Source organism: Macaca mulatta, chromosome 3 (genome assembly GCF_049350105.2).
Source record: "Macaca mulatta isolate MMU2019108-1 chromosome 3, T2T-MMU8v2.0, whole genome shotgun sequence".
NCBI classification, from domain to species: Eukaryota; Metazoa; Chordata; class Mammalia; order Primates; family Cercopithecidae; genus Macaca; species Macaca mulatta.
The window spans coordinates 146,790,129-146,816,395 of NC_133408.1; the positions used below are offsets into that span (position 1 = coordinate 146,790,129).

The following is a 26,267-nucleotide window of genomic DNA, read 5'->3' on the forward strand; positions in this document are numbered from 1 at the left end:
AGATGGAGTCTTGCTACATTGCCCAGGCTGGATTCTAACGCATAGGCTGAAGTGTAGTCCTCCCCCTTCAGTCTACCCCAAGTAGCTGGAACTATAGGCACGAGCTACTGCATCAGGCTGGAACTTTTTTAAAAAATGGAATTTAGACTAGAGCCTGATAAATCAGAAAATCTTACCATTGTTGCTTATGTTAAATAAAGAACTAATTTGATCATTGTCCAAAGGGTGGAATAAAAGGTATAACCACATTTTCCTTTCATAATAATATTTAGTTGTTGGATTTTGCTGAGAAATTATTTAAATATGTTAACCCATATTCTCTTCCTTCTGATAATTTTGTAGGCTTGCAGGTAGATTTACTAGTTGTTTAAATTTCCCGTGATTATTATTCATCTTTCTAGACATAGTATCTTATTCAGAATGACAGGTATCTTTTATCATGGCTAGGTCCCAAATTTTCATTAAGAAAACCTAAGAACAGTTTTATTTTTATGAGAATTGTAATATATGACCATTTTAGGAAACTCTTAAATGTTATTTAGAAAATGTATTTTTTTTGGTTGGGCGCGGTGGTTCATGCCTGTAATCCCAGCACTTTGGGAGGCCGAGGCGGGTGGATCAGCTGAGGTCAGGAGTTCGAGACCAGCCTAGCCAACATGGCAAAACCGTGTCTCTACTGAAAATACAAAAAAGTAGCTGGGCGTGGTGGCATGCACCTGTAATCCCAGCTACTCGGGAGGCTTAGGCAGGAGAATCACTTGAACCCAGGAGGCGGAGGTTGCAGTGAGCCGAGATCATGCCTCTGCCCTCCAGCCTGGGTCACAGAGCGAGACTCCTCCGTCTCAAAAAAAAGAAAAATGTATTTTTTTTTAAGTGTGCTGAAGTAGTTCACTTTGAGAATGAGGAAACAAAATAAACACAGTAAATACAGACATTAAAATGGAATATTCCTCCAGTCTTTTTAACTTTTATTGAGGAAAGTTTTTAAATTTCCTTTTGAATTTGAAGGTACAAGTGAAAAAAAGAGTCCTATTAGTCTCAGTTTTTGCATCTGAAAGGAAGGTTACTAGGTTAAAGAAATAAAAGTATATATAATGCCATTTTTCTTCAGCAGAAAATACTTTTTTTTAATAATTCAAGATATTAATCTTTTGGGATTGAGATGTAATTTAGTGCTGAGTATTCAGTTGTAGGCCAAGATATTAAGGAGTCATCAGAGTCTAAAGGATTTGAGGGAGCTATGAATGGCAGTGTATAATTAAGTTAAAATGTAACATTGTGGCGGGGCATGATGGCTCACGCAGGTAATCCCAGAACTTTGGGAGGCCCAGGTGGGTGGATATCTTGAGGTCAGGAGTTTGAGACCAGCCTGGCCAACATGACGAAACCCCATCTCTTCTAAAAATACAAAAATTAGCTGGGCATGGTGGCGCATGCCTGTAATTGTCCTACTTCGGTGGCTGAGGCTGGAGAATTGCTTGAACCCGGGAGGTGGAGTTTGTAGTGAGCTGAGATCATGCCACTGCACTGCAGTCTGGGCGACAGTGTGTGACTATGTCTCAAAAAACCAACAATAACAACAAAAAAAACCAACATTGTCGTGTCTCTGATTTATTTTAGGTTTGTGTAATGCCCAAATTGCGTGGCTTGACATTATTTCTCATGTTTTTATTTTAAGTCAGAGCACCATAACATGGTGTGGGAAGTGAAGACAAATCAGATGCCTAATGCAGTACAGAAACTCCTGTTGGTGATGGACAAGAGAGCCTCAGGAATGAATGACTCATTGGAGTTGCTGCAGTGTAATGAGAATTTGCCATCTTCACCTGGATATAACTCTTGTGATGAGCACATGGAGCTTGGTAAGCAAAATTAAAAGTTACATAGGAGTCTCACTAAGATTCAGATAACTTTTCATACTTAGCCCGCTTCTCCACCAACCTTGACTGGCTAGAAAAGGATATGAAGTATTTGTATATTAGAAATTTTCAACATTATGTTATTGCTTTTAAAATAGTACTTAAAATCAACATGAGTTGGGCTATTTGTGGTTATTGTAGAGACTCATTTACAGATTATTAAATTAAACTACTTTGTGTATAAAGACTGGACCCCACTTGTGCCTTTTCGAAAGATGCTACTTTTGAAACATACTCGAGAGAGCTCAGTAAAATATGCTGAGCCACTCTTCGTGGCAGATTTGCTGGTATGATGTGGAAATTGCAGTGGACCCTTGAAACTTGAGGATCTGACATTTATGGTTGTCACTATTGCTGAACTACTCCTTGAGATATGTGACCTGTAGAAATGTGTAAGTTTGTTGAGGTATGTTTTTGAATTGTATTGCTTCGAGGCTGGTGTTCAGGAGTACAGAGCTAATGAGTGACCTTGGCTTGCTGCCCAGCTTTTCAGCTTGGCGTTGCCCCTATTTAATATATGGGGGTTTCCCTTCATGTTTATAAAAACGCTGGGGAGAAGATACAGCTGTCTTATTTTTACAAATGGTGAAATGGAGGAGATTATGTACTGTGGTAATGTTTGGAAATTTGGAGATCTTAAGCTCTTGGGACACATAACCTGCTTGAATGCCAAGGATTTTCTGGGCCCTAGTATGAGTACTGGTTACTTTTGAGCAAGGAGTGCCATTTTAATCAGGTAGTTGATCTTCCTCCATCATGTTTTTGGTTTAAGGAGGAACTCAGAAACTTAGGGCCCAGGGGAGTAAAATAACATGCCCCTTCCACCTATGACTTCGTTTAAAAAGTAGTTAATTTCCTGAACTTCAGAACAAATGAACCCTTTGCAGTAAATGAACGTTGGTCAAAGGCAATGAGGGAAAGGAAATAGCTATACCAGCATGAAAATTGTAGGGTAGAATTATTTTAAATTGGTGTGATGTTCTAGAACTCCTTGGCTCCTTCATGACTCCATGAAAGAAGTCAGTTTTTACCAATGGATATCCTGAGTCAGTACTTCTAATTAAAACATTTCAGTTTGGCTTGGCATGATGGTTCACGCTAGTAATCCCAGTACTTTGGGAGGACAAGGATCATTTTGAGACCAGGAGTTCAAGACCAGCCAGGTCAACGTAGCGAGATCTCATCTCTACAAATTTTTTTTTTTTAATTAGCTGGGCATGGTGGGCACATGCCTGTAGTCCTAGCTACTTGAGAGGCAGAGGCGTGAGGATCACTTGAGCCCAGGGATCCAAGGCTTCAGGGAGCTATAATTGTACCACTGCACTCCAGCCTGGGCAACAGAGTGAGACCCTGTCTCAAAAAAAACAATTTTCTTTTTTTTTTAAAGATTAGGACATTTCAGTTTTAGTAGACTGTTCTGGAATATTTGCCTGAATAGAATTATACATACTTTTATAGTGACATTGAGGAGACTAGAAGTTTTCTTGACTTGTATATTTAAGGGACCCAGTAGGTTTGTGGAGTTTGTAGTATGTGTTTCATGGAGAGTTGTTTTTTTTTAAGCCTTAAAGATGCTTTTTCTTTCCTACTGCATACACACATACATACAAATATATATATATATATATTTTTTAAAAGAATATATATATATATATATTTTTTTAAAAGAATATATATATAATTTTTTTTAAAGAATTCAGTATTTTGGAATTCAGTGTTCCTTATAGTGCTTGGTGTGTACATGAATGGTACTTGGGTAATATTTCTAGTCGTCTTATGGGGAACTGAAAGGGTATTGTGAACTACCTTTTAAGAATGCACTTATAGGAAAAAATAACCAGTAAATATTAACAAGATCAGAATTTATTAGTGAAAAGAAATACTTTAACACAGAGTTGTGTAAGTAGTAGCATAAATATTTATGTGATCTATATTATTATGGAAATTATTGTTTTCATTATAGTCTGTATAACAGGTTATTAAAGTATGTGATTAGTAAGTACATAATGCACACATAAAATGTGCTTTTCTTGATTAACTTGTTAATGTAAAAATGTCTCAATGGCATATGGGTCACTCCTAGGTGAGGTACAAAAACCTAGGGGGAATAAAAAGCAGAAAACACAAACCAGATCATGTTTTTCCAGTCTGTGAACAGAATGTTAAATTTATGCTTTTCCTCTCTCAAAATTAATTAGCTAAAATTGACTTCTCTTTTAACTGCAGTTATAATATTGTTCCTTGTATTAGTAATTTCCTTTTTATGATTTTGAGTGTGCTTATATTTGCAGATGACCTTCCTGAACTTCAGGCAGTTCAAAGTGATCCTACCCAATCTGGCATGTACCAGTTGAGTTCAGATGTTTCACATCAAGAATACACAAGACCATCTTGGAACCAAAATACCTCAGACATACCAGAAACTACTTACCGTGAAAATGAGGTGGACTGGCTAACAGAATTGGCAAATATCGCGACCAGTCCACAAAGTCCACTGATGCAGTGCTCATTTTACAATAGGTAGGAGCATTGATTATATTTTTATTTAAAAATTCTATCATTACAAAAAGGTTTTGTTTAAAATTTTTTCTAGTTTAAAAGTAATAATGCTTTAAATTATTAGAATTTAAGTCATTAGAATTAAGCTCCTTATCTAATGATCAAAGACTTATTTCACTTACTACCATGATTTCATATTTTGAGAATTAAAGGTGATAATGAGAACCATAGAGTAAAAAATATTTGTAAATGTTTAAAATAAATTAGACCATGAAATAATTTTACTACATATAGAAATGAAAATTATATTTGTCTAAAGAAGCAGAGTTGTAATCAAGATTATATTTTAAACTTTTATCAAACTTGAGTTGGGTTCCATTTGGTCTAGGTTTATTTCTTCCGTAGTTTATGTGGCCTTATGTTATTTGCCTGTTTGCTAATTCTAAAATTTGCTAATATTGAAATCTTAAACTTACAAAAGTGGATTAAAAGTGGGTAACACTGTTTCATATATCCAGACAGAGTTTAAGAAAATGAGTGTGCTATGAAATTATGGAAGCTTCCAGCTAATATGCCTAGGGAGACCTAAGTGGAAAATACTTTATTGTTTATCCCTAAAAAGAAATGGATAAATATGACAGTTTATAAGGGAGAGAAATGCCCATATTTGCACACCTGTGAGTAGGAAATGATAGACCAGAGTTTTATACTAGGTAATGTAGGAATAACTGTAAACTTTGTTAGTGCTCCTGAGTGTAATGCATTGCCAAAGAATAAACTTATTAGGTATGAAATCTCACTTTTCTTGTAATCTATTAAGTTGTGCTGCTTTTCTTGTATTTAGCAGGATATTGATCTTGACTAGAGCAAATTGAATTTAGTTAACTTCAGTTTAATTCCATGTTTGTTTCCATAGGAAAGAAAACTTCCTTTCAGAGTTCCTATTTCCTTTATAGTCCTAGTTTTCGTTGTAATCTTAATAGTCAAAAAGCTAAAAATTATTATTTTTTAAAAAAACCCGATTTAACTATCGGATTTGTTTTCTTTCTCTAGAGATAATACTTTTTTTCAGTTTTTACAGCAGAGTCATAGGATTAATAATACAGTTTATGGAAAGTGTGTAAACCCTTCAGAAGAAAATCAGTGTAAATAAAAACATAAGACATAAAGAAAGGAGTATCTCCCTGAGGATGTATTATTCTGTCCAGCATTTTGAGTAATGCTCTGCTCTCTGGCCTGCCTCCTAACACTGTCTGCTCATGCAGCTTCTTGTTGGGTGTTAAACTATGTTACTGAGCTTTGATATCTGAAGTCTTAACTGTATAGTTAAGGAGTTGAGGACAGGTAAAAATTTATATTACCCCTGCATAGATAGAGAAATGAAGAAATCAATGCTGTGAGTGTTGAGACATGTTTAGCATGTTAATTTTCACAGAGTATTCAGGCCATATGCATTTTAGAATATCACATTGTTCTTCATTTTGATTTATTTTTACTTTTTGTCACTTCCGTTTTAAGTGGTTAAACAGAAGAACTGATAAAACTCACTTTTTAAAATTAGGGAGTCAGGGATGAACAAAAGGAATATTTAGCAGTTTGGCCATTCTCTGATACTTCATTTATATCTAAATGTGTAATAACAGGATGGCCAGTTTTTGGGCAAAAGATGAAACATTTAGCATATAATTTGAAATCAAAACTTGGAGAGTATGCTAAAATGCATGGATATCTGAGGGCCTTTTGATTTAAGGAGTGATATGAACATGAAAGCAAAGTATAGATCCTTATGTAAAAGTAATTTCTGGAAAGGTAAAATGCAAAATGTTAATGAGGATAAAGTAGAAATTGAAGGGCTAATACAATTTCTCAGGAAATAAGGGAAAAATTGGAAAGATGTCCTTTCTCTCTCTCTTTTTTTTTTGTTTTTGAGACAGAGTCTTGCTCTGTTGCACAGGCGGGAGTGCAGTGGCGCAATCTCGGCCCACTGCAAGCTCCACCTCCCAGGTTCACGCCATTCTCCTGCCTCAGGCTCCTGAGTAGCTGGGACTGCAGGCGCCCACGACCACGCCTGGCTAATTTTTTGTATTTTTAGTAGAGATGGGGTTTCACCGTGTTAGCCAGGATGGTCTTGATCTCCTGACCTCGTGATCTGCCCGCCTCGGCCTCCCAAAGTGCTGGGTGGGATTACAGGAGTGAGCCACCACACCTGGCCCTTCCTCTCCTTTTTAAAAGAGTATTAGTATAGATATGCATAAACTTTTTCTATTAAGCACCACATCTCTATTTGGCATCTCAACAATTATCCTGATTTGGGACCTTACCTTCAGATGGTTTTCCCTCCTCCACCTGACTGTCTTCCTCTCTGCTTCCTTTCCAGACTGCTGAGTCCGTACATGTCATTAATCATCCTTTATAAGCTTGTTTCTTTCTGTTACCCCACCCATGAATATCTGGTTTGTTTGTGAGGGAAGGATCTGGGTATGCTCCTGGGAGCTCCATATACTCTAAAGGGAGCATTGTCTGGTAAAAGAGACTTTTGAGGGGAAGAGAAGAGGGGAAGGGATAAAGTTTTTTTTTTAAGGTGATCCTTGGGGAGAAAAAAAAACTAGACCTTATATGTAGTTGCTTTTCAGCAAGTTTGTATTAGAAAACAAGAAATAGTGTCCAGTTACGAGGAGGGTGGATAGGCTGCTCTCTGCTATAAAAAGTTTAAGCATTTTTGCTTAAGGTAGTTGTTATATCTGTCCAGTGATATGTGGTTGGTAGATAAAGAGTTCAGAGTTGGTTACATTAAGCTTAAATGCTGTCTTCATACTGGGAGTTACTGAGTACATCAAAGTAGAAGAAAGAAATGGATAGGACGCCCTGCATAAGTGGATATTAACATTCACGAATGAAATACACACGTATATGTATTGATAGAAAAATGAATGGGATAAATGAAACCGTAGTCGTAATTTAAAATATATTGTCAAATCTGAAAAATGGTACCTAAAATGTGAGGATAATTTGGATAAGGAGTTAAGGAATATGATTATAAAATGAAATCTTGCTGTCTTTATTCATGTTTACCATAGATGTGTTCAATGTAATAACATTGGCATTTTAAATACGAAGTTATTTCATCAACAGGAAAGATCTACTTTAAGGACCTATGCTTACGGTTAAAACTGTTGCTTTATTTTAGATCATCTCCTGTACACATCATAGCCACTAGCAAAAGTTTACATTCCTATGCACGCCCTCCACCAGTGTCCTCTTCTTCGAAGAGTGAGCCAGCCTTCCCTCATCACCATTGGAAGGAGGAAACACCAGTAAGACATGAAAGGGTAAGTTTATTTATGAGGTTAAACTTTTACAAAGTTTGCACAACAGTTGAAATACATTAACTTTCCCCATAGGAAATAGTCTCACTGTTCTGTTAGTGATCTGGATTTGATTTTATATACAGCTCTACTATGTGTTAGGAAAGTTTATTATTAATGGGAATGTGCATATAACTTAAGCTTCCAAAAACTTTGTTTTGTGTGTGTGTGTGTGTCTTTTTTTTTTTTTTTTTTTTTAGCAAATTCTCCCATAGCCTGACAATCTTCAGTTTTTGAAGGCGTTATATTTTCCCTAAGTTTAGAATTATTAAGTTACCCGCCTACAAGCATGGGCCTAAAGACGTGAGATGAAAACAGATATTAAAAGGTATATTTTAAAAACAAATAAAAAAGTTGATAATATTTTTCTCCATAGGCAAATAGTGAGTCAGAATCTGGCATTTTCTGCATGTCCTCCCTGTCAGATGATGATGATTTGGGATGGTGCAATTCCTGGCCTTCAACTGTCTGGCACTGTTTTTTGAAAGGTAAAAAAAAAACCTTGAATTTTCTACAGCTTACTTGTCTAGTACAGTCACATGTCTAATACTTGTTTTCTACCTAAACCTTAGGCACACGACTGTGCTTTCATAAGGGAAGCAATAAGGAATGGCAAGATGTTGAAGATTTTGCTAGAGCTGAAGGCTGTGATAATGAGGAAGATCTTCAAATGGGCATTCACAAGGTTAATTTAAAAGTCTTAAAAAATTTTTCAAAATCTTTCAAAATGAAACAAGATATGTTGTTAATCTACAGAAATATCCTCCATTCACTTTCATATTTAAATGACATCTTACATTTTAGGTAGAGAACTTTTATGACCACTCATTGCTTAGTCTGATGGGGAGGAGCATTGATTTTAGGTTTGCCTTTCTATCATGCTTTCTTGGATGGGAAATAGTATATTTCTTGGTGCTTCTTTGTGTTTTATACACTTTACATTGGGGAAAACTGATATTACAAATATGTAACGAGGCCGGGCGCGGTGGCTCACGCCTGTAATCCCAGCACTTTGGGAGGCCGAGATGGGCAGATCACGAGGTCAGGAAATGGAGACCATCCTGGCTAACACGGTGAAACCCTGTCTCTACTAAAAATACAAAAATATTAGCCGGGTGAGGTGGTGGGCGCCTGTAGTCCCAGCTATTCAGGAGGCTGAGGCAGGAGAATGGCGTGAACCCGGGAGGTGGAGCTTGCAGTGAGCCGAGATTGCGCCGCTGCACTCCAGCCTGGGCGACAGAGCGGGACTCTGTCTCAAAAAAAAAAAAAAAAAAAGTATGTAATGAATAAATTAACGAACCAAAGCCTTGCCTTAGGTAATCTACAAAGTGATTAATTCCCCTATAGATTATTGACAGTCAATTATTGTAAGGTACTTTATATAAGCTGTTTTATATTAAGTTACTAAAACTAGCATTTTCTAAGTTGATGAGCAAAAGCAGTAGCGAGCAATATTAGGATAAAGTTGACACCTTTCACTTTGAAATTTTTAATTTCTCCATCTCTCCTGTAGGCAAGAAAATGGGCATGTGAGATGTGCTTGTACAAATTCTTTTTTTGATCCTGCTGTGTCTCACTATTAAGTCTCTTGAGAAAAATTGTCCTGTCTTGGCTGCCTTCAGTTTCCTCCCCTTGCTTTACTCTTCACTTTAGTAAAGTTCACAATAGTCTTAACTTTCGCCTCTACTGCTCTACAAAAATTGTCTCAAAGGTTACTAGCTTTATTCTGATTTCTAGGATGAGAGACCTTATTTGTTCTGTTTGACATCTGTACAATATTTGACACATTGGGTTAGTTCCTGACATTGTCTTCCCTTGATTTGTGTAGCATGGCAGCATCCTGATTCTCAGTCTTTTAGGTCTGGTACTTGACTGTCCACAATGCTGAATATTAGACAAGATTCTGCCCCCTTCACTTTCTTCACCAGTTCCTCTCTCCTGATAATGTCAGCAGCGCCTCCATCGTGTCCTGTGGAAAGCACTCTGGACTTGGAGTCAGGAAACCTGGACTCTCTTTATAGCTTCTCCAGCAATTATCTGTGTTACTGATCTTAGGCAGATTGTTAACCCCTCTGAGTATTGGCTGCCTGATCTGAAAAATGGGATTGGATTACTTTTAAGGTCTCCTGCAGCCCTGAGAATTAGAAGATTTTGTAATTTCATTATTTGCCAGTCTGTGTCTATAACCTTCACCTGCACATTTCCAGCTGCATGTTAGACATCTCTACATGAATATCAGTCAATTATTTGAACTAAGCTTAGTATGACCAAAACTGCCCTCACCTTTTTCTTCATCTTCTTGGCTTACTTTTCTCCTATTCTGTTAAAGTTATTATTATCCTCCTCCTTGATTACCAGATTCAAAACCATGAAGTTAGTCTTTTACTATTCTATTTCTTCCATTTATATTCATTTCATTCTAATTCTGTAAAAATTTTTAAGTCATTCTCTCTTATTCATTACCTTGTTCATGTGTTAGCATAATTATGCTTGGATACTATAGCAAGCTTTTGGCATGTTTGTCTCCTTTGTTTTTCGGTGAATGTAAGGGTAAGGATCATGTTTGTTAGTGTTTGTATTTTCAGATCCTACCATGTGGCATGTGTTAAATGCTCAGTATTCATTGAATTTAAATTTGTCTGCTTCTATTACCATTGCACTTGTCAATTCAGGTCTATAATAGGTGTCTCTCATTATATCCTCAAGTAATTGAATATGAGATCTTTCCTTCTGTAGAGTTTCTTCTTATTTACCATCATCTTAAAAATTGACAGTCATGCTGATGAAAACACTTTGATTGATTTCCCAATACCTTCTAAGCAAAAAGTGTAAGTACTTTGCTTGTCTTTAAGAGGCCTTTACTAACTGGCCTCTCTTTATTAACTTTATTTGCCCCAGATCTGAACTCACCTTGTATTTTTAGCAAATACTCAGCACTCCCCAAAGAAGTTGTTAATTACAGATTTCTTGGTGCAAGGCATGTCCTTCCATCTTTCTAAGTTGCATTCTCAGTTCCAGTTGGAATTGAAAATCCTCCTTAATCTCTCTTTTGGAATTAATAACTCTTTATTAAACTGCGTCACCATTATTTATACTTGAGTGTAATTGCTTATTCCAGTCTAGTTACTTATATATGTGTCTTTCTTCACTACTGGGTTTGAAAGCTCTTTAATGGCAGGGATCCTGTCTTGGTTATTTTTACCTTTTCCACAAAGTCTTACATGTAATGGGAACTTCACAGTGTTTTGAATTGAATATTTCCAATTCATTCACGCTATGCATATATTTTCAGGGCTATGGTTCTGATGGTCTAAAGTTGTTATCACATGAAGAAAGTGTATCATTTGGCGAGTCTGTACTGAAGTTGACTTTTGATCCTGGTACAGTAGAAGATGGTTTACTTACCGTAGAGTGTAAGCTGGACCACCCTTTCTATGTTAAAAATAAAGGTAGGGCTTGAATTGCATTTGTAGTAACGTTTTTTAAACAAAGCTTCTTAAATCTGTAATTATGTCTGTAGCTTTGATGATTAAGAAAAAATAATTTGAGGGGAAAACATCTTTCAAACTAAATAAAAAACTACCATAGGGAATGCTTATAATAATACCTAATGGTGCTTAAGTATCTTAGCAGTAGTCAGGTGGAACTCTATTTCCTGTGAGTGTAAGAAATTTTTAGATTCATGTAGCATACTATAATAAACTTTCTGTTATCTTGGTATAGTTTGGGGAATGTAGTGATCTGGTTATCACATTTTCATTAAGAGTTACCAAATATGATATAAACCTGAATCACTCTTCAGAGCCTTATTATAGTAACACCATGTTAAACATAATTTTATAATTCAGAAACTATTTCATGGTCTCAGTCATCATTTATCACTTATTGTCATTGTAGACTGATGGAAGTGCTGATTGATAGAGGAGCCCTATATATAATAAAATGCTGAATAATAAGCTAGTTTTAGAGGGCTCTTACATTGCTGAAAGGAAATACTTATCTAGTACTTTATTGTAAAGATACATGACTTGTGTTAGAGAATCTCTTGAGATTTAGCAATAACTTTTTATTTTTAAGATATAGAAATGATATGTCTGTTCTGAAGTAGGGTGCTTTCTGTGAGTCCTCATCCTTTATGCAACATTGTTTAACTTTAGGTTGGTCATCATTTTATCCAAGCTTGACTGTGGTACAGCATGGCATTCCATGTTGTGAAGTTCATGTTGGCGATGTATGTCTACCTCCTGGACACCCCGATGCCATTAATTTTGATGATTCAGGTGTTTTTGATACATTTAAAAGGTAATATTGGATTAATTCTTTGTTTTATTTTCCTCTTAAAGTTTGCCCTTCATTTCCCTAATGGTTGTTAAGTCAGATATTTAGGAATTTCAGTCTTTAAAGATTTGAGAATGATGAAATGAAAACTTACTAGGTAATTAAAGTATAATAGTTAACAGAGTTTTGCATATAGTTGTCATATAGGAAAATTGAGTTTATAAAACATTTAGGATTAGATAAGGAAGAATATCACACATTACATGACCAAGAGTTTAATGGTTCAGCTTTGATAGTTACATTTAAAAAGTTGTGGTATCTGGCCAGTTGTTTTTAAACAGCTTATACATCTCTTGTGTTTTTTGTAGTTAACTGTATTTTTCTTGATATATTAGTTAACTGTATCTTTGTTTAATACTTATTTTGACCAAGGGCATTAGTTGCATGGTTTAACAAACAGTAGAAAATAGGCCAAACTTGACATCTAAAGGCTTAGAGAGGGGAAGTGGTTATTCCTGAGATCACGTTGCTGGTAAGCGGCAGAGTAGGACAAGAACCAACGTGTCCTGACTCCAGAAGGTTGGTCAGCTATCTTCATTTATATGGGCTTTTCCTGGTTTTTGTGCTGAAAGTCCAGCTTTCAGGAAACCCCTCAGTCCTAGACAAACTGGAACAATTGGTCACCTTGCTCCTAGAAGGAACCCAGAGAAAGTCTGCTTGTAGATATCTGGGATTTAAAGATACATTCTTTCTTTAAGATGATTATCAAATCCATAGGCATGTACGGGCACTAATTAGAGAATTCCCAAGAGTCCCTGCTGGCCTGTAGATTTTATTTCATTCAGTTTAATTAATATATTTTATATATCATGAGGATGAAACTATTATTAAAAAAGCAAATCGCATAGGGCCTGACACAAGTCACATGCTCAATAAATGTCTACAAGCTTATACTCTTAATGCTGTTTGATTATATCCCTCATACACACTCTTTTTTGAAAAACTAGAAAAATGAGTCAAAATTTTAATGACTGATACTTAGGATATATAGATTAGTGATAACTCCTATGTTTTGGTGAGACTGTAACCTGATAGAAAAATTTTGGAAGATAATTTGGCTTTATCTTGTAAAGGTATTAGCAATTTCATTCCTCTTTTATATATATCCTAGAGAAGTAAATTCTTGTAATCATGCTCAAGGAGATGTGCAAGTAAGTTTGTAGCTGTATTGCTCATGATAGCAAAAATGTGGAAACTGTCAATACTTATTAACTGGAGAGTGACTCCATGAATTCTATTATAATCATAGTGGAATTAGTGGAAAATGAATGAACCTTAGGTATACACTTTAAGACATGGATCAATTTTTAAGACAATGTTTAGTAAAAATAAGTCTTGGAAATATACAGTATGAGTCTATTTTATGGAATCATGTTCCTTAGAAATATATCAAATAAAATAACCATTATATATGGTATGTAGCACACATTATATAATTATGTCAGGGGTCCCTGAAGACTAGCCCCCAGGTTTGATGATTTGCTCAGAGAATTCACAAGACTCAGCACATAGTTGTGCTCATGGCTGTGACTTATTATGGCAAAAAGATATTAATACAAAGTAAAACTGGGAAAGGGAAAAGATGTGGGGTGAAGTCTGGGGGAAGCAAGGCTTCTAGGGATCCTCTCCCAGTGGGATTAAGGGCATGTTTTATTCCCCCAGCAGTGGGCTGTGACAACATATATGAAATATCTCCTAGGGAAGCTCGTTAGACTCACTCGGGCACCTAGGGTTTTTATTGAGAGCGGTCACGTAGGTTTCTTCTGCCTGGCACATACCAAAATCCAGACTTCCAAAAGGAAAGCAGGCATTCAGAGCAAACTGTTGTTTGTACATCCAGTTTAGGCATAGTAAGCCACTCAGTTGTGGGAATGATGGGACCCCTCAAAATCCAAGTTCTAGAAATTAGTCAAGGGTCAACCTTGTAAGTAGACTTTTGAAAGGATAGCAGTCATTTCTGCATAATGAAACACTGTGTCTTACATATTAAGAAAGATAGTAATATAACTAATGCTACTATAGTATTTATATATTGTATTTATGAGTAATATTTTCATAATAAAATTGAAAAAATAAAGGAATGATAAACATTCAGGAGAGTGGTTATTTCTGGGAGTGGCAAATATGGAACTTTAAGTGATACTAGAAATATTCTTAATTTGAATTGTGGGTTCACTCATTTATTTGTATGCTTCATAACTTACATATATATGTAAATTTTACATATTATTACATAGCACAAAACTTTTTTAAAGCAAAAGGGAAAACTTGCCTGCCTAATTCCTGTTTTTCTGAGATAGCAAATTCTTAACCATTTGATCTCACTGAATAATAATCACTCCCAAGATGACGTTAGTCATTGGTCTGATTTTATTGTTGAGTGACTTCAGTATAACAGCAGGAGCACCCACCTTGCAAAGGAGTGGAAATGGGTAGTATCATCATGGAGAAACCAGGACAAAATTGAGATGCTGAAAGTGACTATATTTTCATTGTGGATTGGATTGGTTAAGGGAGATGATGCCTGGCCTAGGGAGGGCAAGAAGATAAAGAGGTAAGAAGAGGAAAAAGTCCAAGTGGAACTGCTCCAAGCAAACTCTCGGGTCATGATTTACAGAGGACATGTGAGTAGTGTCTAGCTCAGGAAGAATCAGAAGTCAGCAATCAGTTGATGAGTTCTCATACGTAATTCAAGGTTCTGTTGTAAGCAGTCCATTCTGAGACACTTGAGAATTGAGGCCAACCTTCTAGGCCTCGGGCATTTAAAACAGTTTTTTTGACTTTTTGAAGTTGACATTTCTGTTCAAGTAATATGATTTAACAAACTTACTGAGTGCCTACTATGTATATAATGTTAATTTATTTCATATTAATTACCCTATTTGTAGATTATATCCTCATTTTACAGAGAGAAGTAAAGTTGAGCGGTTAAGGAATAAAGCCCAAAATAAAGGCAGTTAGTGTCAGAATTAGGATTCAAGCCCATATCTTGTAAAGATTCCAAATTTTTAGTACTCTAGCTACTCACCTAAGATAATTCTAAGTTAATTCTACAATAATAGATACCCCTAATGGCATAATACACTGTGCCAGCTTCTGCCCTGTTTCTTACGTTTATTGTTCTTTTTGGCACCACTGCATAGCATAATTTCACAGATAAGTAAACTGAGGCTATAGGGTTTATTTAACTTGGCCAAGGTCTTACTACTAGCTGGAATTTGAACTCAATTGAAATTTTCCATTATTATTTTCAGAATTGGTTAAAAAATGAGTTAAGAATGGGCATGCCTCTTTGCTTCCAGTCTAGAAAAGGAAATGGATTAGTAAATGTATACAGTAAATGTACATGCTGATTGAGAGGCAGTGTAGCCTGTTAGGAACGTGAGCTCGATCTGGACTGCTTGGATTCAAATCCTGGCTTTGCAATTGATTTGCTATGGAAGCTTGAGTAAATTAATATTTCTATGGCTCCTTTTAAAAAAATTTGTAAAATGGGGATAATATTGGAAGGATTAAATAAGTTAGTATCTGTGACATGGTTAATAGGCAGTACATTATTGTGGAGTTTGCCATTAAGACTAGTGATCAGACAGTGAAGTGGGAATGGGCATTCTAAGCTTAGGGAATGGCATGTACACAAAGTAGAGCTGTGAAAGGCACATTTGGGTACGGGTGCTTTAGTGAAGAGAGTGAATGCTTACCTAAGGTAGTATAGCAAAAGATGAAGCTATTTGATACTCTATGTCATTACTGCTACAGTAATAGTCATTGAATTTTGTGACTGAATATTTAAAACTGATTTAAGTTGTATCTATAATGGAAGTAGATGATAGTTATATTTGTGCCACTAGATGGTGGAATTTTCAAATTTTAGTAATTAGCTTACCCAGTATCTTTTGGTATTTTAAGTTGTAATCATTTTCCATCAGTAGAGATGGGTAATTTTGTGTCAGTGCTAAAGTTTGCTATTTTTCTAAATTATGTATGGGAGGGGCTGAAGATACCTTACAAAAACTGCAAACCTAGAAAGCAGACATTGCTTTCCTGACATAATACTGATTGCTAAGCATTCATTAGGTAATTTTGGAGTCATAGTTTAAGTACATTTATTTCATGCAATACTTTCAGAAAAAAGACATCATGTACTTGATAATTGGTAAAAGTCATTTACTGTGTGTAGTCAGTGGCATGGACCCCCCTCATTCCTTTGGCTGTTTCCATCTATCTTTAGAATTTTGTAATCTCATGTTTTACCTTTAGGCAGATGGTATTCCTGTAGCTAATGTTAACCTATTTTGATGTATTACCGGAATTTCTGTTTCAGAGAAGCAAGTAGGAGCTAAGTTGAGATTAGAAGCTGAATAAAAGGTTTCCTGCCAAGAAGACAGAAAAGTACTATAGGCAGAAAGAGTTAATGCTGGAACAAGAGAATTCTTTAGCTTATTTCCATGTCTATGTAAACTGAACATACAGAACAAAATGTGGCCTTTCCTGAGAAAGGCGGGTTTTTACAATAAACTTTTTTATGTTATTAGGCTATGTTATAGTTCATGGATGCCCTTTCAGGAGAGTGATGTATGTGTGGCTCTCTACCTAAACAAATGACCCAGATTACTGGGCATTTTAAGTTCCTTTAATTATTTATTTGTTTTTGATTTTTTTTTAGACAGAGTCTCACTGTGTTGCCCAGGCTGGAGTGCAGTGGCATGATCTGCCTCCCGGGTTCAAGCGATTCTCCTGCCTCGGCCACCTGAATAGCTGGGATTACAGGCATGTGCTGCCGCGCCCAGCTGATTTTTGTATTTTTAGTAGAGATGGGGTTTCACCATGTTGCCCAGGCTGGTCTTAAACTCCTGACCTCAGGTGATCCACCCACCCTAGCCTCCCAAACTGTTGGGATTACAGACGTGAGCCACCAGGCCTGGCCTTAAGTTCTTTTAGCCACATTTAACAGCTTTTCATTGCCCTTTCCCAACCTTTTGTTTTCTGTAGTATTTAGTCCTTAGGCCTGATATGTTGCCTGCCACTCCATTTTAATTTTCTAGGTCTGGGTGCCTATAGGCCAAGAAATTGTATTGTCACATTTATCCAGAAATGAATTTAAAATAAAAATAAGTGGGTTGTGTAGGATTTGGAGGAGTTACTTGCTATGAATAAAGTATGCTGATTATAACATTCCTTTGGGAGGTTCAAAGTCTTTTTTAAGCTTTTGTATTATCTACAGAGGTTTTTTTAAAGAAATTAATTTTAGTTGGCACATACACAGATTTCATTTTATAAGCAACTATCAGTGGCAAAAGTTGTTAGTGTTGGTAACATGATACAGGGGGATATGCACTGAAATTTCCAATCATGTTAAGGGTTTTTTTTTTTTTTAAACCTGCTTTTTAGAAATCAGAATTCTAAATTGAATTAAAATCTTACTTTTTTTTTTTAAATTTTATAGCTATGACTTCACACCTATGGATTCTTCTGCAGTTTATGTGTTAAGTAGTATGGCTCGCCAGCGTCGTGCATCTTTGTCTTGTGGAGGACCTGGTGGTCAAGACTTTGCAAGATCTGGATTCAGTAAAAACTGTGGCTCACCTGGATCATCACAGCTCTCTTCCAATTCTTTGTATGCTAAAGCTGTTAAAAACCACAGCTCAGGGACTGTGAGTGCCACTTCTCCTAATAAGTGCAAAAGACCAATGAATGCCTTCATGCTTTTTGCCAAAAAATACAGAGTTGAATATACTCAGATGTATCCAGGGAAAGATAACAGGTAAAAATAGTGATAATTCTGATTATAATAAATGAGTAATACTTCAATATGGTTCATAGTAACTGGAATAGTTAAGTAAACTTATTCTTTAATAGCTTTTATTCAACTCATAGGTTGACTTTTTTTTTTTTTTTTTTTTTTTTTGAGATGGAGTCTTGCTCTGTCACCCAGGCCAGAGTGCAGTGGTACAATCTCGGCTCACTGCAGCCTCAGCCTTCCAGGTTCAAGCAATTCTCCTGCCTCAGCCTCCCAAGTAGCTGGGACTACAGGTGCCCACCACCACACCTGGCTAATTTTTTGTATTTTTAGTAGAGACAGGGTTTCACCATGTTGGCCAGGCTGATCTCGAACTCCTGACCTCAGGTGAACCACCCGCCTTGGCCTCCCAAAGTGCTGTGATTACAGGCGTGAGCCACCGTGCCTGGCCAGGTTGACTTTAAGAAGTTACTAAGTGGAATTTTTAGGGTTATATGTAATTATTTTATAATACCTAGACAATTAGGTTACCTACCTTAGTAATAAGGATCTACCTTTTATTATTTGTGCTGTAGCCCAGGCTGGAGTACAGCGGTGTGACTCACTGTAGCCTCTATCTCCCAGGCTCCATTAATCCTCCTACCTCAGCTTCCTGAATGGCTGGGATTACAGGCACATGCCACCACACCCAGCTAATTTTTGTATTTTTTGTAGAGATGGGGTTGTGCCATGTTGCCCAGGCTGTTCTCAAACTCCTGGGTACAAGCGATCTGCCTGCCGCCCAAAGTGCAAGATCTACCTTTTAAAATCATCTTATTTACCTGTTACAGGACACAGTTCTAACAATTGATAGTTGTATCTTTATAGAACAGCGAAACTAAGTCAACTATGGATTGTACGGGGAACTGGCAATTTGTAGCAAGTTGCCAGAGTTGTCAAAAGGCTGAACTTAAGAGCTGTCCTCAGTGGAAGCTGGGAATACAAATCAACTCAAGTCCTTCCTACTCTGTTGCCTGTAACCTTACTCATCTCCAATTCCTGTACTACTGAATCCCTCTCATACCAGTCAGGTTCTCCATATATTAATAAAGCTGTCTTCTTCCAGTCTTTGTATCCTGAGGATCAAAACTACTGTTTCCTTTATCTTGATATCATGAGAAAAGTCAGATGTAACACAGTAATGAATAGCTTTGTCCTAGTTCCTTATTCCTTAAGATACCTAAGTGTGGAATTACGAGTCAAGAATTCTAAGAGCCTTTGTTTGTTTGTTTTGAGGCAGAGTCTCACTGTCATCCAGGCTAGAGTGTAGTGGCAGGATCTTGGTTCACTGCAACCTCTGCCTCGTGGGTTCAAGTGATTCTCCTGCCTCAGCCACCCGAGTAGCTGGGATTATGGGCATGTGCCACTACGCCCAGCTGATTTTTCGCATTTTTAGTAGATACGAGGTTTCACTATGTTGGCCAGGCTGGTCTCGAACTCTTGAGCAAGTGATCTGCTCACCTTGGCCTCCTAAAATGCTGGGTTTACAGGCATGAGCCACTGGGCCCAGCCCTAAGAGACTTTTTAATACTATTGAAATTTTTTAACTCTTGGATCTGTCATTTGTGTGACTTTTGGCAATCTAAGTTGTAATCCATTTCTTCAGTAAAAAGGGGGGGTTTAACTGTGTTTTCTTAAAAAAATTAGTTTGGAAGTCTACTTCTCTGTGACTTTTAGGCTTTAAGGACATTTTAAGAATAATTTGTACCTTTCCCCTTGTTCAATTTTTGAGAAAATGGCCTCGGATTTAGTGACAGGTACATGCTGCATTTCTTTTTGTACATTTCTGGTATTATTAAACATATCCTTTGACTTCTAGAAACGGGATTCACGTCCCTATAAGTCTCTTCCCTGCCAGTAGTTGAGAATGTCAGCTGGGATGCATTCTGTATTTATTTACAATCCTGTGGGACTGGACTATCCTGATGATAAGAAGTGTAAATCTCATTTTATCTTTAGGTGTTTTGTTTTCTGATCTTTTTATAGAATCTCTAAATCAGGTTATATCCTTTATTGCTCATAAATCTTTTTTTTTTTTTTTTTTTTTTTTTTTTTGAGAGGGAATCTTGCTCTGTCACCCAGGCTGTAGTGCAGTGGTGTGATCTCAGCTTATTGCAAACACTGCCTCCCAGGTTCAAGTGATTCTCCTGCCTCAGCCTCCCAAGTAGCTTGGACTACAGGCATGCACCACCACACCTGACTAATTTTTTGTAGTTTAGTAGAGATGGGGTTTCATCTTGTTGGCTAGGCTGGTCTCGAACTCCTGACCTCAGGTGATCTGCCCACCTCTGCCTCCCAAAGTGCTGGGATTAAAGATGTGAGCCATCGTGCCCAGCCAAATGTAATATTTTCTTTGCATTTTAGCATTGCTGCCATGTGGTATACTGGTAATCATCTAACACCGAGGGCCATCAGATGTCACCTCTCTCTAAACCGAATAAGTCATACATAATTTTGAAAATGGATTTTTCCCTGTCTCTAATAAAGCTGCCTTAATTCAGTGAATAAATTCTCATTTGGAGGCAAATTCTGAGGGAATGGAGACTAGAATAGGTCAGAGACATGTAGCTCATTTTAAGTTGCTATAAATGTCCATCTGGATGTAACATTCACTGCAGAAATAATCTTTAGATGTGTGTATTTTATAGTTGTTAGGGAATACAGCGTATAGTCTATAGCATTGTGTACATTTCATTACCTGTCATCTTTTAACTTAAAAGAATAAATTTGTTTCCCAGTGCCGGCCCCTTGAAAAACATCTCATATTCTTTCTTACTGTGGATGACTGAGATGGTGTGAATATGTATTGCTTTGTTTAAATGTGTCAACCATTATACGGTACCTTTAACCCAAGACTAAAAGTTTTTTTTAAATGGGTTCTGCAAGTGGAATATACAAATTGATTTTCATTTTATTATTTATTTTTGAGAGAGTCTCGTTCTGTTCCCCAGGCTGGAGTGCAGTGGTGGGATCTCGGCTCACTGCAACCTCTGCCTCCTGGGTTCAAGCGATTCTAGTGCCTCAGCCTCCCCAGTAGCTGTGATTACAGTCGTGTGCCATCACACCTGGCAAATAGTAGAGAGGGGTGATGGGGTTTCACCATGTCGGCCAGGCTGGTCTTGAACTCGTGGCCTCAAGTGATCTGCCTGCCTTGGCCTCCAGAAGTGCTGGGATTACAGGCATGAGTCACAACATCCAGCCCAACAATTGGTTTATAATAAAGGAAAATGCAGCACAATGTTTAACTGCATTAACTTATTGGATAAAAAGACAAATACACTTGTAGGAGAGCTTCTGTGGTTTATTACTGTTCGAAGGCACAAATGCCTGTTGCTTTGGCTTCCATATTAGTCAGTATAAAAATCACTTGACGCCTGTAATCCCAGCACTTTGGGAGGCTGAGATGGGCGGATCACGAGGTCATGAGATCGAGACCATCCTGGCTGACATGGTGAAACCTCGTCTCTACTAAAAATACAAAAAAAATTCGCTGGGCGTGGTGGCGGGCGCCTGTAGTCCCAGCTACTGGGGAGGCTGAGGCAGGAGAATGGCAGGAACCTGGGAGGCGGAGCTTGCAGTGAGCCGAGATGGCGCCATTGCACTCCAGCCGGGGCGACAGAGCAAGACTCCGTCTCAAAAAAAAAAAAAAAAAAAAAACTTGATGTGCTTTGTGCAAAATTTCCAGGACCTTATGTCCATCTTATATGGGTGTCATGAAGTGAATGGTTAAAAGGTCTTTGTAGAAGGAAGGTGGTTTACATCTGTATGCCCTAGTTGAGACTGTTTTAGGTTTCATAGCAGAGTAACAAACAGGAGAAAATAGCTTCTAATTTTAGTCATGATGTATTCTATCAGTTCAACTTCTTACCATTTTGAGTTTATCCAGTTTTCTCAAGTAATAAAATATATTGCCTAAAGGTTTATTTATTTGGTTTTCTCTTGAGAGAGATTTAAGTAAGGCATGCATAGTTAATTCTACACTTACACTATGGTTGTGTGAATGAAAAAAGACCTGTATCAAAACTATTTGATAGGTTACGGGCACAAATAGAGAGTGAGATTAGTTTTTAGTACAAGTTGAGTACTTTATGCTGCTGATACGGCACAATGGACTATTTGACTCGAGATTTTACTGGAAATGAGTATTACAGCCTTGACCTTTTCCCATCTCTATGATAGACAAGATTTTCATTTTTTAACTTCACATTTTTCTCCTGAAGTAGCAGCACTTGACATGAGATTTATGAAAAATGTGTACCTTCAGCATTGTGTAAATATTTATTTTACAGAGCCATAAGTGTGATCCTTGGTGACAGGTGGAAGAAAATGAAGAATGAAGAGAGAAGAATGTACACATTAGAAGCAAAGGCTTTGGCTGAAGAACAGAAACGTTTAAATCCTGACTGTTGGAAGAGGAAAAGAACCAATTCAGTATGTTTCAATAAATAGTGTTTAAAATTATCTTGCCTCGTCCCTGCAGGTGTACTGGCATGTTGGAGCAGTTGTTACAACCTTTAAGAGGTTGTGTTGATGTTATCTCTAGCATTTTTATACTTCAAAACCTAATAATGTTTTCGCATCATCATATAAAGACTGCCTTTCCTCAAGTGTCATTTACTGTCTTAGCATGGAAAGTCGAAATCTCAGGCAAACTTTAAAAAGAATGTTTGTTCTAAACATTGGTTGGAAAAATAATTTTGGAATACAGTATTTCTAGTTGAGTTGAAAGATAAGCATTATTAATCCATTAATATCACAGTAGAAAATTTCTCTAATTTTTGGTATGTCGCAACAGCTTTTCCTTAATTGGTGAGGGACCAATGAGGCTGGAGGCGTTGGGGGAATGTTAGCTACCATTCATGGGGACTTGTGCCATTGGCACAGAATTTCTAGATTGAAAAATTTCGAGGGGGAGAAGAAATAGAAAGGCCCAGGAAGGGTGGCCAATAAGTCTGTATGATAAGCTATCTTGGATAGACTTGTTTCTTACAACTTTTCCATTACTAAACTAGCATCTTTTAGGTTCAGTGTTTTTATATTAATTGCAAGAAAATTGCGTGTGATACAGTGGGGTCAATTTGAAATATCATTAAAAAATGAAGTGAAGATATCAGTAGTTTATAGTAGGAGAGCTGGCCAAAGATACTTTAAATTCACTCTGTGTACTTGTGCCTGTTTCTTAGTAACATGCAGGTCACATCTGTTTAAATTTTTCAAGAATTTCTTTAAAAATAGTGGTCAGTAGTCAGACGAGAGAGGTGACTGAACTGAGTTTTGGAAGTTCTTGGTTAATTTAGGATTTCTTGTGTTAGGACTTCGCCTGTATCCTTTTCTGTTCATCCTAGTCAATGTCTTATGATTGCATACATTTTCTGGATGCTTGAGCCATCAGATATCAGCTAGCTTTTTAAAATCACCTTTAAGAAGCAGTATTTTCTAATAGTAAATTTATAAACATCTTATACATCTTAGCTTTCATATATAGGGTTACTATGTATTGATTTGTAAACATTCACTGAGTTTTTTATTTCCACAGGGCTCACAACAACATTAAACCAGGATGCTTATGTTCTTAAGTCTATATTTGCATATACATTGACTCTTGATGGAAAGACTTAAGAAGATCAAGGTCTCACCATTTGTCCTCAATTCGTGTGACCATAAGATACTGATAGCATTGAGTCTTGAAATGATTTAATAATATGAGTGAGGATTTGCTTTCTCCATTAGAGCATTAAGCTAAAACTATCAACATTTTAAACCAAATTGCCTTATTTTTCTTCCAAACTTCATATATGTCTATCAGGTAATATAGGCTTGAAAATTGATATCCTGTGGTGCTAAAGTACAGTAGAAAGAGAGGAAAAGTGTATACATGTTTTATTTTAAATTGTACGAAAGGGGAATTTAAAAAATATGTAACTGCTGTTTATACATTGGCTCCTTACTGCTTATTAATCTGTATTGTACACATGATGGAATGAAGCAGAAGCTGGGAGTCGGCCTTTCTTTGAGTAACCACCACATGGCTCAGCATCTGTGCCAAACATAGGCGCTCCTAGTCTGGTCACTGCCAAGAGGCTACCAGAACATGTGGCAGGTGGCTGGTGTTGGTGTCCCAGCTTCTAAGAGCCACCTGCTGCAGTTACCATGGCATGCTGAGTTGATGCACCAGGTGGCAGCAGCCATCCATTATTTCCAATGGAGACCTAGCCCAGGCCAAGGTAAAGTTAGTTAATAGCATTGGGATATAGTCACTGTAATGGTGCTATTAACAGTCAACACCATTGTATTTTTTAACTTCGTGTTCTATATCTCCTCAGCCATGTATCTTAAATATATTTTGTCATCATAATCTTTATGGTGGGGGCAGACTTTGCACTTATTGCAGTGCAACACTTGCACTTTAATTTCCTCCAACTGTCTAAAATTAGAGCAAATACATTGGCAATACAGCTGCTTTTGCTCTGAGCTACAATCATGGCTTTTCATGTTACTTACCAAGTGGTGTTTCTGGTTAGGAATCACAGCTGTAAAATTGATTTCAGTTCATTACACTTCTTCATGATGTTGCCCCTAAATTTTGCACACTATATTCTTGTATATTATTTCAAATAAATGGAAAAAAAAGTTGCTTATCTCTGACATTTACTGATTAATCTTGGCTGAATTTTATTTATGAGTTCTCAGAATAACAGGTTCAGGAGATGGAAAACATAAGGCAGATTCCTAACACTGCTAATTAGGAGGCTGCTGATGGGATTTTAAAAATTAAAAACAAAAATGTTAATAGCGGAACAAGAGCCATCAGAAAATAAGGACTTAGATGATTATCTACCAGTTATAGAGAATCTCTATAGAATAAAAATTTGTATTTTTCACATGGTATCTTTGTTACAAGGTTAAACAGCCCAAAGGTCTGCTTTTAATGATGGTATGACAAAGTGTAACAAAAGCCTTGCTTTATTTAAAGATAAGAGTATGCCATACTTAAACAAGGCCATTTAACCCTGTATCTTAGCTTTGGGATGTGCCAGTGGTTCCTCAACTTTGTTGTCTATTGGAATCATTTTGGGGATTTTTTTTGTTTTGTTTTTTTAAATACTGGTGTCAGGCTCCCACTCCCAGACATGTTAATTAGAGTGCAAGTTGGGCATCAGGATTTTTAAAAACTCCTCTGGTGATACGAATGTGCAGCCAAATTTGGAAACCACTGAGCCTACATGCTTATTTAGTGAAGAAGGCAGGGTTGGGGGAAGCAGGGTACGTATTATATAACGTGTTCATATCCTTTTAAAAGAAGTGGGGACTTTGGGTTTATGTACCCATAGGAGGACTCTGTTATGGATGGAAAAGAAATTTTAGCCTTGTACAAAAATCTGAAAGAGGAAAACATCTTTCTGAAAAAATCAGGTCCATGGAATTAAAAGGTGATGACTCGACATTTTTATGCTAAAGTATAAAGTGCTAAAGAGGTAAATAAAGGTTGACAGGAAATACAGAACAATCAATTACATTCTTAAAATAGTGGATAGTAGCTGTCTTTTGGAGTATGTGTTAACTGCCAACTATGAATGGGTTAGCACAAAGTGGAGATCAACAAAGCTTTCATATTGTTACTGAAGAGCAGACATAGCCTTCTGAAGCAGCTGAACCATTATGGGATAAACTGGTGCAAATTCTTTGCCTTCTCTACTTCTCACTGATTGAACGTAAGCTTCCAGGGCTCCCCTGAAAACCAAAATGAAAACAATGTCAAAATATGACATAAATCACATAAAACAGATTAGGGGATACCAATATATAAAAATTATTAATAAGCTCATTTCTGGAACTGTTAATGCTCAGTTTCTCAAGCCAAGTGACCAACAGCCTTCACTCATTTACTGGTACTGTTACTATGGTGACTATGTTTAGAGTGAAAAACTATAACCATGTTTTCAGTCTGCATTGTTCTTAGTGGTCTAGTCATGTACTCAGAGCCCTCTGGCTGTATAAGTATGTTCTCAATTTCCCTCTTCCCTGCTTCCCTACTGAAGACGCCTGCAACGGAATAGGCACTTGTGCCTACTCCCAGAGCTCACAAGGGGCATCCTGTGCCTCTGAAAGGCATGCTCAAGAGTACAGGGGGATGGGGCCCTTTGACACATTCGGTAACACCAGTAGATGCATTATATTCCTGTTATTTGATGAACTATGAACAACCAACAACTAGAATAAATGCTCTTGGACTGTAATTATTGGCAAAATATATGATTGGGAGGCAGTCTGAATTTAATCAAGGGAATGTGGTACCATTCCATTATTTATGATTATGGTGTTCTCATGGATTAGGTTGGGGGTTAGCAAACTGCCTGCAGGCTGAAT

At 37.0% G+C, this 26,267-nt stretch overlaps 2 protein-coding genes across 7 annotated transcripts in view; one reads left to right on the plus strand and one right to left on the minus strand.

The window, feature by feature from the left end:
* The window catches only part of HBP1 (HMG-box transcription factor 1), a 34,431-nt gene extending 9,027 nt beyond the window's left edge, over positions 1-25,404 (plus strand). For 5 of the 6 annotated variants that reach the window (XM_015134610.3, XM_015134601.3, XM_077994751.1 and 2 more), the window contains 10 exons: positions 1,679-1,862; positions 4,211-4,439; positions 7,606-7,747; positions 8,160-8,271; positions 8,356-8,468; positions 11,076-11,232; positions 11,941-12,085; positions 17,568-17,885; positions 22,190-22,331; positions 23,437-25,404. In XM_015134610.3, coding sequence (XP_014990096.1) covers positions 1,694-1,862; positions 4,211-4,439; positions 7,606-7,747; positions 8,160-8,271; positions 8,356-8,468; positions 11,076-11,232; positions 11,941-12,085; positions 17,568-17,885; positions 22,190-22,331; positions 23,437-23,454 — 1,545 coding nt within the window. In that variant the 5' untranslated portion in view covers positions 1,679-1,693 and the 3' untranslated portion in view covers positions 23,455-25,404. 6 annotated transcript variants of the gene reach the window in all.
* Positions 24,548-26,267, minus strand: part of COG5 (component of oligomeric golgi complex 5) — a 363,078-nt gene continuing 361,358 nt past the window's right edge. Inside the window, exon 22 of the mRNA XM_015134669.3 lies at positions 24,548-25,631. Coding sequence (XP_014990155.2) covers positions 25,517-25,631 — 115 coding nt within the window. The 3' untranslated portion in view covers positions 24,548-25,516. The remainder of the gene's footprint in view (positions 25,632-26,267) is intronic.